Source organism: Phaseolus vulgaris, chromosome 4, assembly GCF_051622355.1.
Source record: "Phaseolus vulgaris cultivar YP4 chromosome 4, ASM5162235v1, whole genome shotgun sequence".
NCBI lineage: Eukaryota > Viridiplantae > Streptophyta > Magnoliopsida > Fabales > Fabaceae > Phaseolus > Phaseolus vulgaris.
This window is the reverse complement of record NC_143501.1, coordinates 36,184,598-36,202,033: the sequence shown is the minus strand read 5'-3', so window position 1 is coordinate 36,202,033 and position 17,436 is coordinate 36,184,598. Positions and strand designations below refer to the sequence as shown.

The 17,436-nt window shown below is 36.2% G+C and overlaps 1 protein-coding gene and 1 pseudogene across 1 annotated transcript; one reads left to right on the top strand and one right to left on the bottom strand.

The window, feature by feature from the left end:
* Positions 1-10,630: 10,630 nt before the first annotated feature.
* Positions 10,631-12,988, bottom strand: LOC150028030 (uncharacterized). The gene is given in 1 exon segment (XM_090301015.1): positions 10,631-12,988. A coding segment is annotated over 1 exon segment (2,202 nt). The 5' UTR covers positions 12,833-12,988.
* On the top strand, positions 12,336-12,442 carry LOC137838944 (small nucleolar RNA R71; annotated as a pseudogene).
* Positions 12,989-17,436: the final 4,448 nt, after the last annotated feature.

The window sequence follows — 17,436 nt, the reverse complement described above, 5'->3', positions numbered from 1 at the left end:
TGTGACCGTTCATTCTCCAACTTGGTGATGGACGGTGGTGGCGCATGGGTCATGGGGGATGGTCAGTAGCGACATAGCAATCTGTCGAGACGTTAGTGGTGGCGCGGCGACTTTGTACGTCTACATACAAGGTGTATTCTTCCTTAAATCTTTTTCTTTGTAAAGGTGTGTTAATATGCTTTTAGGATAGAGTTTCTTGAAGTAGGACTTCAAACTTTCTTCTTGGAAATTCTATTGCACAAAAAAGTTGTCACCTTTCTCATGTAGCCAGTTCTAATTTGTGGTAAAGTCAAGATTTTTATTAAAATTTGTGGTAAAATAAAATTTTTTATCAAGTAACGTGCGCGGGTGCTGTTGGCGGGGGTGTCAAGGCATTTCATACAAAAAAAAGTTGCCTCCTTTTTCATGTAGCCAGATCTAATTTGTGGTAAAGTCAAGATTTTTATAAAGAAATGTGTGCGGGTGCTGGTGGTGGTGGTGTCAAGGCATTACAACTACAAAATTTTCCACCTTTTTCATGTAGCCAGATCTAATTTGCGGTAAAGTCAAGATTTTTATAGAGAAACGTGTGCGAGTGCTGCTGGCGGTGGTGCAGTAGGTTCAAGAGTGTCTTTTCGGGGAGTTTTTTGGAACTTAAAGAATGGAGGAGGCCTTTGTCGGTTTCTTGATACCTTGGGGTTGTTTGAAAGAGAATGAAGTGATTCCAATTAAGAAGGCGGTTGCTACACAAGGACATAGGCAACCCTATGGTCAGGCCTTGGGAAATACTTGTGGCATCCCTTTATCCCAACTACCTACACCTTGTATTAAGGGGGACATGGTTGCTATTCGGGTTGAAGAGGAAGATTACTTGGCTGGTCTTGAGGATTGCAAGGCCCATCTACATGTTCGGATTATTCTCTATAAGGGGAATAAACCTCTCACACACCTTGCCTTAAATAAAAAGTTGCATCTTGTGTGGAACACTATTGGACCGTGGAAAGCAATCCCTCTTGGGAAGGGTTTTTATGAGTTTTAGTTCTCTTCTTTAGAAGATATGTAGTGGGTTGTCGAGATGGGTTCATGGCAGTTGTTCCTACCGGTTGACTCGACTACCCTCGTACGTCTCATGATACTCCTACTCCCGATTCTCGGTGCCTTCGTTCGTGCCTTTCTCTCGATCTAACACCTTAAATTACAAAGACAAAGGGCGCCCTAGAGGCCGTTTGCACTCTGACGCTCAAGTCAGTGTAGGGCTAGGAAACACCAAAGTAAGCTGTAAAAAGCTCATGTGAAATCTGTGTGTGTAAAGTAGCGCAAATGAATAACGTACCTTGTTAGGTCTATTACTACCCTTTAAATAGTCTAGGGTTTCCACTGTTTCCGCTACCCAAATTAGGATTTCTGAGGGTGTGCCCTAGCATCGGTATTACCCACTTTTAGGGCTGTTGAACCTAGTGATGTTCAAGTTTTGAAGAATCCAAATCCTTTGAAGGATGTTGAAGCCTTGGCTGTGCTTGATGTTGCTGTGCTGGTCTAAGCCTTGTTCTGGGGTAGTTTATATGTTGTAATCCACCCTTTGATTTAAATCTCAAGTATTAGCATTCTCAATCTTTATGAAAGTAAAATGTTTTTCAAACTAAGTTGAAACAACCGATTGTTTTGTCGAAACAACCGATTGTTTATAGTTAGGCGTTTTGAGAAAAAGATTGAAAACTGTTTTTGAATGGTTGAACTGTTAAGTACCTAAACAACCGATTGATTCGAGGAAACAACCGATTGTTTGTTTTGGGACCATAACAGAAAAATTGTTTTCTGTTTGACTGAGCTTTAAATGTTTTAACTGTTTACGCTCCAGTCATTAAATGCTTTGACCAATCTTTTAATGCAATTTAAGAGTTTGTTAAGATTTGATAACAAACTACATCTTTGAATAAATTCAGAAAAATAGATTTGAGAATTAAGAATCTTTTGACAAAGTTTTTCTAAAGAGTGTTTTTCAAAGAGCGGAGATTGCTAAGAGTTTGTGATTGATCAAGGTGTTGGAATAGGATTCTACTTGTATTGATTTCAGATATTCATCTGTAACAAGTGTAATCTTTGTACTCTGTTGAACAATTCGTTTCTGTGTTTGCTGAGATTGGCTGTGTGTTCTTGAGGTGTTCAAGATCAGCAATCTTAGTGTTGGCCAAGGAGAGTGTGTTTCTTGAGGTGTTCAAGGTCATTCTCTTGGTTGTTGTGTAAGTGATCAAGTGGTGATTACTTAGTGGATTTCCTCAGGGTTTTGAGAAGACTGGATGTAGCTCTGGATTTGGAGTGAACCAGTATAAACAACTGTGTGCAATTTCTCTATCCCTATCTCTTTAAATTCAGTTTTGTCATTTAAAAACTGGTATAAACAACCGATTGTTTCGGTAAAACAACCGATTGTTTTTCCAGCTTTGCGCTTTTGCTTTTTGTTTTGAAAAACTGAATCCTTAATCAAAGTTTTCTCAAAGAATTTTCATTCTAAGCTTAAAAGTTTACTAAAATCTTTCTTAAACAATTCACCCCCCCTCTCGTTTAAGGCCATATATTCTAACAATTGGCATCAAGAGCTTGGTTCTTGAAAGTTATTCAAGTTGATCTAAAAATCTTTTTTCTATGGCTGGAAAACTGTCTTTTGAGGAGGGTGCTTCAATCTACAAACCACCTTTTTTTTGTGGATTAAATTATAAGTTTTGGGAAGCAAGAATGAAAATCTTTATTGAATCTATTGATCAATGAATTTGGGACTCAATTGAGAATGGTCCTTACATTCCAAAGTTCAAAAAGGATAATTCTTTCATTGCAAAACCTTTGTCCAAATGGACAAATGATGAATGTAAGATGGCTCAGCTTGATAGGTCTGCTCAAAACATTATAGCTTCTGCACTAGATACTAATGAATTTTTCAGGATATCAAAGTGCAAAACTGCTAAGGAAATGTGGGAGACACTCAAGGCTGCTCATGAACCAAAGGAAGCAATGACAAAAAGTCAAGCAAGAAGAAAGAGAAGGCAAAATAAGAAAAGCCTCAATCTTTGCTTCATGGCCAGAAAAGAGGATGACTCAAGTAGTGTAAGTTCATCAAACTCTTCAAACTCTGAAAATTATGGCCAATTGCTTCAAGCCTTTCAAGAAACGCATGAAGAAGCCAACCGATTGGCTCTCTTGAACAATCGGTTAAAAGAAAAGAACAGCTGACTAGAAAATAGAGTAAAGACACTGGAAGAGGATTTAGAACATTCAAAAATGGATTTTGAAAATCTGGAAATCATTTACAAAAACTCCTCTTGCAAGTGTGATACTCTAGTTTGTGAAAATTGTGAAAATCTTGAAAAGAAGGTCCACTATCTTGTTAAAACAGTGGATAAGCTTTCTAAAGGCCAATCCAACTTTGAGAGTGTGCTAGCATCTCAAAATTGTGTTTTTGGAAAATCTGGATTGGGTTTTAATCCACAAAACAAACAAGATAGATTTTCAAAATCATTTTCGAAAATGCCAGAAAAACAATCGATTGGACCATCGAAACAACCGATTGTTACATGCTTCTATTGCATGAAAAGAGGCCATTCTGTGAGATTCTGTAAAATCAGAAAACATGTTGTTCCTAAAGGGCTTATGAAGTGGATTCCCAAGGGAAATAAAGCTTTTATTGATAAGTATAAACCAGATGGACCCACATTCATAAGGGGACCAAATCTTTGTACTTGAAAATCTCTTTTGTAGGAAATGGTTATTCACTCACAAGCCATGCATATAGAGTCTACAACAAAAGGTTGATGACTGTAGAAGAATCAGTTCACGTTGTCTTTGATGAGGTAGATCACAGAATCAGTCAGATCCCAAAGACCAGTGCTGAGGAAGATGAACAGAGCATCAATTTGGAGAAGTTGGAAATCTGTGCAGAAAAACAACCGGTTGATTCGCAGAAACAACCGATTGAAATTCTGCAACAGAGTGAGCTGCCCAAAGAGTGGAGGATTCCTAGAGATCTGTTAGTGGATAACATCATAGGGCAGATAAAGGAAGGTGTCTCCACACGTAGCTCCATCTCAAACTGCTGCAGGCACACAACTTTTGTCTCTCAAATTGAACCAAAGTCAATTGAGGAAGCTCTCAAGGATGAGAAGTAGGTTGAAGCTATGCATGAAGAGCTAAATCAGTTTGAAAGGAATGAGGTATGGTTTCTTGTCCCTAAAACTAATGAAATGAATATTATTGGTTCGAAATGGGTTTTCAGGAACAAGCTAGATGAGGATGGAGTGATCACTAGGAACAAAGCAAGGCTAGTTGCCAAAGGCTACAATCAAGAATAGGGCATAGACTATGGTGAAACCTTTGCTCCTGTGGCTAGATTGGAGGCTGTGAGGCTACTGCTGGCCTTTGCATGTATGAGTGGTTTTAAACTCTTCCAAATGGATGTAAAGAGTGCCTTCTTGAATGGCTACATCAATGAGGAAGTCTATGTAGATCAACCACCGGGTTTTGAAGATCACAAGTATCCCAACCATGTCATCAAGTTGAAGAAAGCTTTGTATGGATTGAAACAAGCTCCAAGGCAGTGGTATGAGAGGCTTAGCAACTTTCTGTTATCTCATGGTTATGAAAGAGGAATGGTAGACAAAACTCTCTTCATCAAGAAGTCAAATGCAGAAATAATTCTTGTGCAAATCTATGTTGATGACATCATCTTTGGTGCTACACAAGACATATTGTGTGAAGAATTTGTGGCTGCAATGAAAGGTGAGTTTGAAATGTCTATGATGGGAGAACTATCTTTCTTTCTTGGGTTGTAGGTTAAACAAACAAAGGATGGGATCTTCTTAAGTCAATCAAAGTATTGCAAGGAGATTCTCAAGAAATTTGAAATAGAGAATTGCAAAGAAGCAAGCACTCCAATGCCATCAAACTGTTACATGGATGCGGATGCTGCTGGAAAGAGTGTAGATCAAACAAAATACAGAGGTTTGATTGGATCTTTGCTTTATCTAACAGCTAGTAGGCCGGACATCATGTTTGCGGTGTGTCTATGTGCAAGATATCAAGCAAATCCTAAAGAATCACACTTCAAAGCTGCAAAAAGAATTCTGAAATATCTCAAAGGAACATCATCTGTAGGACTATGGTATCCTTCTCACTCTCCAATACACTTAATTGGTTATTCAGATTCTGACTTTGCAGGTTGCAAGCTAGATAGAAAGAGCACAAGTGGCACTTGTCATCTTCTTGGCTCAAGCCTAATCTCATGGCATAGCAAGAAGCAAGCATGTGTTGCTCTCTCTACTGCTGAGGCTGGATATATAGTTGCTGGTAGCTGTTGTGCACAGATTCTATGGCTCAAGCAACAACTTGCAGATTTTGGTTTACAAATAAGCAAGGTTCCCTTGTTGTGTGATAACACAAGTGCAATCAATCTCACCAAAAATCAGATTCAACATTCACGGACCAAACATATTGGAATAAGACATCATTTGATCAGAGATCATGTATATAATGGGAACTGTGAAGTGAAGTTTGTGGAGACCAAACTGTAGTTAGCTGACATCTTCACAAAACCATTACCAAAAGAGAGGTTTTTCTTCTTAAGAAATGAGTTAGGTATTCTTGATCTTAATAATCTCTCTTAAATCTGTTTTTGGTACATGTTAAAGTCTATTTGTGAAGACAAATAAGGGGAGAATTATTGGTTCTTGTATATCTTTGTCTGATATTGCATAAAATGTTAAAATCTCTGATATAAAAGTGTTTTTTGTTGCTGCTAATAGAAACAACCGATTGTTTCGTGTAAACAACCGATTGTTTATCATGTTTTATACTTTGAATGAGTAATAAACTGACTTACTGCTGTAAGAAGCTTTGGACAGTATAAATGCTATTTTTGCAGGAACTGCTTCAGATTTAATCAGATCAAACACAAGCACCAGAGATTTGTCTTCATCAAATAGGGGGAGATTGTTGAACCTAGTGATGTTCAAGTTTTGAAGAATCCAAATCCTTTGAAGGATGTTGAAGCCTTGGCTGTGCTTGATGTTGCTGTGCTGGTCTAAGCCTTGTTCTGAGGTAGTTTCTATGTTGTAATCCACCCTTTGATTAAATCTCAAGTATTAGCATTCTCAATCTTTATGAAAGTAAAATGTTTTTCAAACTAAGTTGAAACAACCGATTGTTTTGTCGAAACAACCGATTGTTTATAGTTAGGCGTTTTGAGAAAAAGATTGAAAACTGTTTTTGAATGGTTGAACTGTTAAGTACCAAAACAACCGATTGATTCGAGGAAACAACCGATTGTTTGTTTTGGGACCATAACAGAAAAACTGTTTTCTGTTTGACTGAGCTTTAAATGTTTTAACTGTTTATGCTCCAGTCATTAAATGCTTTGACCAATCTTTTAATGCAATTTAAGAGTTTGTTAAGATTTGATAACAAACTACATCTTTGAATAAATTCAGAAAAACAGATTTGAGAATTAAGAATCTTTTGGCAAAGTTTTTCTAATGAGTTTTTTTCAAAGAGTAGAGATTGCTAAGAGTTTGTGATTGATCAAGGTGTTGGAATAGGATTCTACTTGTATTGATTTCAGATATTCATCTGTAACAAGTGTAATCTTTGTACTCTGTTGTTGATTTTTTTCGGCAAGTGTACCGAATCAACTGCAATATAGTACTTTTTAAAGTATGAATGTCGAACCTACAGGGAACAATTCTAATTAAGATGTTCTGTTTTAAAACTCATTAAGTATAGAAAATAATTTTGAGACTTTGTTCATAACCAAATTAAAGATTTCACAAGAACTCAAAGATTTAGGGTTTGATTCAACCAAATACCAAACTAACTTATCAAATATAGAGAAAGATACTTGGGATTGAATTGCGTTTATCTCAATCATCTATATTTTGAATAATACAGTATATAATACTCAAAACTACTTATTCTTGATGCTTAATTTAAAGTCATTCATCTTGATTCCTCACAGATGAAATTCATAAGATAATTTCTTAAACATCGATTCCTCACATATTTAACAAATCATCCAGCTTTAGGAACAGAATTATCATGCAATCAATAACCTCGAATCTATTCCTAGCATTACAAGTTATCAAGCATTTTCGTCTATTTCAGATCCTTAAAGGTACTTTCCAGTTAAATTTAAGGATCAAAATGAAGACTCTATTGATCAGACAGAATCAAGCAATAAGCATAAAACGAAAATACATAGAACAAGTAGAAAAGATAATTTTATATATATATATATATATCACCAAGAATACATTTGATCAAGATAAATTACATTCAATCCCAAGTTAGAAAGAACTTAGCCACTCATGACAGCTCCTCCAATCTTCATTCTTGATCTGGATTGCATAAGAAGGGCTGATCTGAGCAAGTTCTTCTCCTAAGAACAGAGGTTTCTTCTCTTTCTCTCACTAGTCTCTCTTTAAAAAACCTAATCTGTTTTCCACCCTGGTTTGAGATATGTTTCAGAATTTATATAATCAACTTTAGCTCAAGCAAGCCCGTTTTAGCTTGAGCTAGATCTTTCTGTGCATTTTTAGCTTGAGAGCTTGAGCTAGCAATTCTAGCCTGGGCTAGAATTCTACTGCACCTTTAATCAATTCTGGACAGTTTTAGCTTGAGCTAAATCCTCTAGCTTGAGCTAAATCTTCTTGTGATCCAATTAAGTTTTTACTTTTTTTTTTCTTTCAAAGCCAGCTTGAATAATTCTTTCAATGCTTCATATTCATCTGCAATTTACACAAAAATTGAGATTAAATTTCTTCATTTGTTTCTTGGTTCAAAAAATATATAATCAGATTCAATAATTCTCAGATTAGGGTAATTTTCTTACATTAAGCATCAATTAAGTTCCAAAGTGTTCAATTTTCTCAACCATAAAAACTACACATTGGCACTTATCAAATTCCCCCCAACCTAGAATCTTGCTTGTCCTCAAGCAAAGTAATTGAATCCCAAAAAATATGAGTTCATTCTTCCCCAAAATCCTTAGAAATCAAATCTATAGTTTAATATCAGAACAACTTCATGGAAATAGCACAAGATAATTCAACAAAAGATTATGGTGTTTCCTATCAATTCAAACCAAGACAAGATAATAATGTATTCAATTTCCAAGGTAAAAAATTGTTACTCTTCACTGAGAATCAAACTAAGGAATTTCTCTCTTCATTCCTCACTGGTGAGTGTTTTCCCTCTTTTTTTCACTGAATTCTAAGTTAATTTAAGGTTGCCCTTCATTTCCAATTGATTACAAACACTTTCACAAACATAGATCTTGAGGTCTTTTTCAGGTTGTAATGAGGCTAGGTTACAAAGAAAATTTGGTTTTTCCAGGATAACAAAATGCACACTTAACAAAATATTAGCATATTTGCAATTCACTTTCTAATTGTGTTATCCATTATTCCTTCCATAAGATTCATTCACATTGCTTCTTTTTATATTCTTGTAATTCCCTTTGCTTTTTTTTTTTTAGAAAAGAGAATGAGAATTTGGATAATTTTGTCATTCCCTTTTTTTTCTTTTTCTTTTTTTTCTCTTTTTTTTTCATTCTCAAAATCCCAGCAGCCACACACCCAATTCTTTTAATTATATAAATTTGAATTGCACCTATGCTCTCCTTTTGTTAGCATACCACAAGGTAGGACAATATATGTATATCAGAAGCTAGGGTGCAATAAAACAAATTTGGCTCAAAAAGGGTTATTTTCTGCACATTTCATCATATATTGCAAAGATTAGCTGTTTGGTTCTGAGTTTTCTCACCTCCAACTCTATTAAACATGCCTCAATCATCTCCATATATTATTTTGTGATGCAATTGACTAGAAAATTAGGCAACCTCAATTAACTCTTCACTAGTGAAAGTCTCTCAAACTGTTTAAAGGTTTCACACTCTCACTTGGTTGGCTAATTTCAATTCCTCATTTGTTCTCAAACATTGCTTTCAACTATTTACCTTGTTCCAACTTTTACACATTACTATCCTTTCTCAGTTTGAGTGATGGTTCCAGCTACAAATTCTTTTTCAAATTAAGTCCCTGATCAATCCATTTGGTTGTTCTAATTTAGAACTATGGTTTGATTTCTTTTTTCCAAAAAATTATACCAGCATCTATATACAAGATTTCACAAAATATGCAAACATCAACCACTATACTAAACTAAATTGTTAAAGTCAACTTACTAAATTAAACTGAAAGTAAAGTTAAACAAAAAGATAAAACCAGTTTTTTGTTCATTGTGCATGATAAGTATCAATCTCCTCTTGTGATTTTGTTCCGCTCTGTGCCAACATCATCATTCTGAACTTCAATGTTCATCATTTGTTGCTGCTCCAGTTGGTTCAGCTGCCATTTCTGGTGTATCTTCAACTCTAGTCCCAACTCCATATGCTCCTGCCTCCCCTGAAAAATTGTGCCTGTCCCCAGGCCAAGATAGATAATCATGAAATTCAGTGGGTGTCAACGACAGATTATTTAATACCAGTTGCGGATTTGGTGTGACTCATTTTTCTGCACATGTAAGAATAAGCATTTCTCAAACCAAAGTGTTTTATTTGATTGACATTTTAACAAACACTTGGTATGCATAATATAGAATGGCATTGAATGAGTAATTTTTGGTATTTAATCCATGGAAGACAATGCTTAACTTTGATTATCCTATTCCACAATCCTATTCAACATCAAGACATTGAAATTTCAAAAAGATTGAATCTTTCAATTTAAAAACGAAACTGTTAACTGGAAGCAGAAACATGCATGACTGGGCTTTGTTGAATGGAAATGGCAATGAAAATGATTATGGAGAAGAGTAATTACTTACCTTGATAATGGCAATGTAGATGAAATGTTTGTTTGAGAATGGTTATGTAGATGGAAGCTTTGGGATTTTTTTTAGAACAGAGGGTGCTTCTGAAACTGAGTTAGGGTGCAGGGTTTTCAAAATGTGATTTTTATAAAATGCTGCAGTTTTTTTTTTTTTTTTTTTTTTTTTTTTTTTTTTTAGAAATCTCACTAGCTTAGGCTAGAGCTTCTTAGCTCAGGCTAAAATTTGACAGAGAGCAACAAATTTGTTCTAGCTCAAGCTAGCTCATTTTAGCTCAGGTTAAAATTTGGCAGAGAGCAACAGATTTGTTTTAGCTCAAGCTAGCTCTTTTTAGCTTAAGCTAAAATTTGGCAGAGAGCAACAGAGTTTTCTAGCTCAAGCTAACTCATTTTAGCTCAGGCTAAAATTTGGCAGAGAGCAACAGATTTGCTTTAGCTCAAGTTAGCTCTTTTTAGCTCAAGTGAAAGTTGCAGAACAAAATTTTTTCTTCTTTTTCTGCATAACTAGCTTAGGCTAAAAGTTCTAGCTTAAGCTAAAATTACCCTGCAATGAAATTTTCTTGAAAATTTTCATTTTGTCTTTGCCAAAAGTTTCAAACCTTTATAAGCTTTCTCCCATCTATTCATTTCACCAAACATTTCAAACCTACATGACCATTTCACATATCAAACTGGTTTTAAAGACATCAAATATTAAAACATACTACTAAATCAAAACAAAAATTAAAGACACATTTCAAAACAAAACACTGGGTTGCCACCTAGCAAGCGCTCGTTTAACGTCATATAGCTTGACGCCTGATTAACATCATTGAAGGTTCAACAACAATCACATCCACTCTGAAACACTCTTTCTGATCATTTGAATATTTCATTGCTTCAAAAACATTAAAGCTTACTTCTTCATCTTGAGCACAAACCTTCAATCTTCCTTTGTCTACATCAATTATAACTTTGGCAGTTTTCATGAATGGTCTTCCTAGTATTAAAGGTACTTCAACATCTTCTTCAATATCCATTACAACAAAATCTACTGGGAATAGAAATTTATCTACCTTTACCAATAGATCTTCAACTATTCCATGTGGATATTTGATTGATCTATCAACCAACTGCAAAGTCATTCTTGCTGGTTTCACTTCTACATCTCCAATTTTCTTCAGCATTGATGAAGGCATCAAATTAATACTAGCTCCAAGATCCAATAATGCCTTTCCAACAGTGAGATTTCCTATGGTAACTGGCAAAGTGAAACTCCCAGGATCTCTAGATTTTTGCGGTAATGACTTTTGAATTATAGCACTGCATCCAACTTCCAATTCAACTATCTCCTGGTCATTGAATTTTCTTTTCTTTGTCAATAATTCCTTCATGAATTTAGCATATGTAGGCATCTGCTTTAAAGCTTCAGTAAAAGGAATGTTAATTTGCAATCTTTTGAGAATATCCATAAATCTTGCAAATTGCCTTTCTTTGCATTTCTTTGTAGGAGCATGTGGATAAGGTACATCTTTTATAGGAACACTCCTCTCTTGTTTTTCACTTTTTTGATTTTTTTCTATTTTCTCTCCAATATGTACAACATCTTCCTTATTCCTTCTTTCTCCTCCCTCACACTCACTCTGTTCTTTTTCATTTTCTCTCTCACTTAAAACCTCTTCTTCAACAACTAAATTTTTCCCAATTCCTTTTCCTATAACTATCCCACTTCTGGTAGTGATAGAATTGCAATGCTCCTTGGGATTGGTTTGTGTATTGGCTGAAAATTGACTTCCTTGATTATCAGCTAACTGTTTAGCCAACTGCCCCACCTGTGTTTCTAAATTCCTTATTGATGCTTCAGTATTTTTTTGATTGGATAGAGAGGCTTGCATGAACTTCTCAAAAGTATCTTCCAATTTTGATGTTCTCTCATGAATGGAAGGATAATGTGGTTGCTGCTGATAAGGGACTTGTCTGTTAGATGATCCAGCCTCTTGCTTCCACCCAAATCCTTGATTTGGATTATTCATCCATCCTTGAGCCATGTTATTTGGATAATTATATGCAAAGCCACCTTGCCTTCCTTGATTATTCATATACTGAACCTCTTCCTCTAATGGATTTTGGTAAGAGCATTGGCCATTAAGATGATCTCCCCCACAAAAATCACACTTCAAAGCTTGATTCTGAATTGAAGGAGAATTTACTGCATGTAATTGTTGAGGCAGTTTTGTCATTTGCTTGGTTAATGTCTCAATTTGCTGAGTCAAAATCTTGTTTTGTGCTAAAATTGCATCTGAAGTACTAAGATCCAGCACCCCTTTCTTTTGCACTGAATATCTATCATGTTGAGCTTGGTAATCTGTTGAGGCTAAGGCATCAATGATTCTTGTAGCTTGTTCTGCATCAACACTCATCATTGTACCTCTTGCTGCAGCATCCAAGATCATTTTAGTATCAGGCCTCAAACCATTGTGGAATATGTTCAACTGAGCAATATCCTCAAAGCCATGATTAGGACATCTTCTTAACATCACTTTAAAGCGTTCCCAAGCTTCACAAAAAGGTTCTTCTGGCCCTTGCCTGAATGTGGAGATATCAGACTTAACCTTGATGTATCGAGAGAGTGGGAAGAATCTGTGTAGGAATTTCTCTTCTACATCATTCCAGCTACTTAGACTCTAGTTTGGATGCGACTTTCACCACTCTTTTGCTTTGCCTGCAAGTGAGAAAGGAAATAGACGTAGATAAACAGATTCAATATCATTTTCCTTGAAGCCCATGGTCCCAACCAACTCATAGAATGTGGATAAATGAGTATAAGGGTCTTCATGATCCATTCCAGTGAATTGATGAGTGCTGATTAAGCTAAGAAAAGCTGGCTTCATTTCTAATGATTTGGTGGCAGGAGGTATGGCTATGCTAGAGAAATGCCTTGGTCCTTGTTGCATAGCATAGTCTCCCAATGTCCTTCTAGGTGGATTTTGTCTATTATCAGTCATTTGGAACTCTGTTTGATTGTGTGAGTTGAGAGTGTTGGAAGATTCTCCTTTTGCTTGTCCTTGCTTCTTCTTTTCTTCTCTCTTCTTGCTCTGATTTTTTCTAGCTGTCTTCTCAATTTCTGGATCAAATTCCAATTGATCTTCAGGAACTTGTCCTCTCAATAACATGTATCTAAGACAACTCAAGCAAGGATTAGCACATGATAAAAGAATAAGATATAAACCAGTGTATATTCACAAAGAAAAAAGAATATTCACAATACTCAATGAGTTATACTTCAGAAATTCTTAAAAGAAATTGTTCCCCGGCAACGGCGCCAAAAACTTGTTGACTTTTCTCGGCAAGTGTACCGAATCAACTGTAATATACTACTCTTTAAAGTACGAATGTCGAACCCACAAAGAACAATTCTAATTAAGATGTTCTGTTTTAAAACTCATTAAGTATAGAAAATAATTTTGAGACTTTGTTCATAACCAAATTAAAGATTTCACAAGAACTCAAAGATTTAGGGTTTAATTCAACCAAATACCAAACTAACTTATCAAATATAGAGAAAGATACTTGGGATTGAATTGCGTTTATCTCAATCATCTGTATTTTGAATAATACAAAGTGTTCAATTTGTTTTTCTCGGCAAGTGTACCGAATCAACTGTAATATAGTACTCATCAAATTCCCAAAAACGAATTTGAACAATTCGTTTCTGTGTTTGCTGAGTTTGGCTGTGTGTTCTTGAGGTGTTCAAGATCAGCAATCTTAGTGTTGGCCAAGGAGAGTGTGTTTCTTGAGGTGTTCAAGGCCATTCTCTTGGTTGTTGTGTAAGTGATCAAGTGGTAATTACTTAGTGGATTTCCTCAGGGTTTTGAGAAGACTGGATGTAGCTCTGGATTTGGAGTGAACCAGTATAAACAACTGTGTACAATTTCTCTATCCCTATCTCTTTAAATTCAGTTTTGTCATTTAAAAACTGGTATAAACAACCGATTGTTTTGGTAAAAAAACCGATTGTTTTTCCAGCTTTGTGCTTTTTTTGTTTTTTGAAAAACTGAATCCTTAATCAAGGTTTTCTCAAAGAATTTTCATTCTAAGCTTAAAAGTTTACTAAAATCTTTCTTAAACAATTCACCCCCCTTCTCGTTTAAGGCCATATATTCTAACAAGGGCAACCTAGCGCATAGGGCTCCCTAACTGGAGTGCGACCTCTGACGGGATGACCACCTGGGTGCCACCTCGTGCACCTGATCTCTGGGGTCACCCGTCCTAGTAGCGCCCTAGCTGCTCACGTGCCATGCGTGCAACTTCACCCCTGGAACGTGACCCTTACAGGTTGTATCTTTTCTAGTGGCTCTTTACTTGTGTTACGCCTGAACGCGTCATCCACACCACCCGCATGGACTCTCATGACCTAGGCTTCTCCCTAACTGATAACTGGTGTGTGGTCTGGGATCCACCTCTCGTGGCCCAGCTCTACTATTCGAGTCACCGATGTCCGACCTCTCTATACTGCCGAGGACACATCAGCACATCCTGGTGATCGATGTCTGACCACTCTTCGGTACCTTGGCGCACGTGCCTCGCGAGACACCGGCCCAATGCCGCTCGTGGGACCCACCTTACGCGGCCCCATCATTACTAGTGGTCAAACGACACCCGAGGACTGGTTGGTACACAAACACCCCAGTCTCGAGCTTTAACTTGTTCAGCAAAGACACTAAGTCCTCGCCCGGGCGACCTACGTGGCTTGGTGTGACAGGACGTGAACAATGCACCGAAGTGACGCTTCTCTGTGCCCGTTTTAACCTATGCACACGTGTCTTGACTATTAACTGTTGTACTTCATACTAATGCCTCCAACAATGCCTCTAACGAACTCTTTGAACTTTATGTAGCACACTTGCCCGTCTCATCTATCGCGTACTCTTCATTAGGTAGCGGGGCTTTGCACACTAGCCTGAACCGACCTCACCCTTACTCAGAATCAGGGGAGGATTTAACTGTAAACTGCGCTACTCAACCTTGGCGTTCTCACTCGAGGGGGAGGTGTTCTCTGCGAACCTGCCCTTTCCTCTCCCGAGACTTCTAACCCGAGGAAAGACCAGTGACCGACCTCTTAAAAGAGGATTTCACTGATGAACCATTTCTCTCAACCTTATCGTTCTCACTCGCAGGGAAGGTGTTCTTTGCGAACCTACCTCCCCCGCACTCGAGATCCTCTAACACAAGGGAATGGCTTGTATCTGACTTCATCTTCGCTCAAAGGCGAGGAGGATTTAACTGGTGAACTATTTCCTTCGACCTTGGCGTTCTCACTCGAGGGGGCGGGAGTTGTTCTCTACGAAGCTACCTTTCCTGCTCTCGAGACCTCTAACGCAAGGTGAACAAGTTCGTAACTGCATTGTACAAAAATTCGAGAAAATATTTCAATCGAAATTTATTGGGTGACCCCATTAAAAAACCCTCAAAAGGGAAAAGAGTGTCCCCTAAGAACTATGTACAAGGTTACTGTTCAACTGAAGTAAAACTTGAGGTTGGTCGCATTCCATGTACGAGGAATCGCGCCTCCCTCCAACGTCTCAAGCCTTTATGCCCCATTCCCAAGGGCCTCTGTCACTCTGAAAGGACCAGTCCACTTGGGGGATAGCTTGTTCTCTAATTGATATGGGTGGGCCTTCCGCAGGTCGGCGACCTGAAATTGGCAAGGTTTCAGCTTCAAGTTGTACTTGGCTATTGTCGTAAATAGCTCTTCTAAGTCAGCCACATGCTGATCTTTCACCACATTTTATACAAATATTTCAACACAATAAGGAAAGTGAAAATACTGAGAATGAGAGACAAGGGATAAGAAGGGAATAAATAAATATAAATACAAGAGCGTTGGGAGATCTGATTAAATGAAGATAATTTAGGGAATAAATAAAAAGAAAAGGGTCGAGGTACGAAATAGAAACTAATATCACAAATTATGAAAAGTGATGCGCGACATAAGGTGGTAAAGATATATAGAGAGGGTACATATCAATATTGAAAATGGGGTGGAGGAATTTGGTGTCTATGGCAAGATAGATAAACATGCTTTAGAGAAAGGATCCTTTTTATCTTGTTTCAAATATTTCTTCACATTTGGAGAACAACTTCATGAAAGAATGTACTATATAAGTATTGGATAAATAAGTTAATATGGAAATTTAAATTACTAAAAAGTTTGGGCATCCAAAGAAAAGGTGCTACGAAGTGTACTAATGTAGGTTAAAAAGAATTATCTATTTTTTTATGGACCTTGTTGTGTGATAGTCTTTTATGGGGTCTACATTTGTATCATATTAGGTGTTTAGTTCCTATGTTTGTTTAGTCTTAGTTTGATGATCCATCTTTTGTATGGGTTTTGGTCTAATCCTTCCATACTTGTTTGTATTTTTTTTCTTTTTTAATAATATTTTTTTATATAATGACAAATGATAGTTTGATCATGGGATGTCAATTTAACTGAGATGTCAGATTTCATAATAATGTCTACAAAATTTTATAAAAAAAGTTCTAAATTTCATTATGAAAAGAAAATCAAAGATAAGGGTTTCTTGTGTCATCTTATGTAAGTGGAGAGAAAATAATATACCAATGCTGATTGTGAGTGTATACTCACCACGCTCGTAGCAAATGGTTAAACATATGGGAAGCAATGTAGGTATACTTAGAATGGTTTTTATTATTTTTTTTAAGGAAAATACAATAAATATAAAAAGAAGTGAGAATAAATATTTTATAAATAATTTTACATGAAAAAAATAGTATTAGTATATGTATGATTAAATTCACTTTCTTAATTACGTGTTATAAATTTAAATGATTCATTAATTTAAATGTAGCTCTATCAATTAATATACAAGACTATGCTATTATGTTCCAATATTACTCATTTAAATTTCTAAGGTTAAATACACATAATTTAAATTTATAATATTTATAACAATGTCATGTCAAATAAATTTCTAAGGTTAAATACGCATACTTTAAATTTATACTATTCATAACAATGTCATGGCAAATGTAAGGTAGGATTCAAAACTTTTCCTGTAAGAGTATATGGTGATTTATCTAAATGTAATACTCCTATTTATATATAGCAAAAAAATTATTAAAAAAGAATGCTTATTAGGATGGGTGCTCGACATAAAAATAGTGGCAGTGCGTGGGATCAGGTGGTGTGTTTTTTGCGTGGGCTTAACCTACATGCTCCCCACACAAAATTATATTTTATATTGTTTATTTAAAGAAGCATGGACTTAGCCTACATATTGGCCACATATTTTTTAAACAAGCGTGGGCTTAGCCTACATGTTGCCCACACAAAATTATATTTTATATTGTTTATTCAAAGCGTGGGCTTAGTCAACGGTTTGGCCACACAATTTTTAAACAAGCGTGAGCTTAACCTTCATAACCTACAAATTTAAATATATATATATATATATATTATGTTTACGTAGGCTTAACCTACAAATTTTAAACTTTTATTATTATTTATTATTTATAGTTTCAGTTGTGGTCATTCGACCCACACAATTTTTTTTTTCTTTTTAATATTGAAGGCTTAGAGGACACT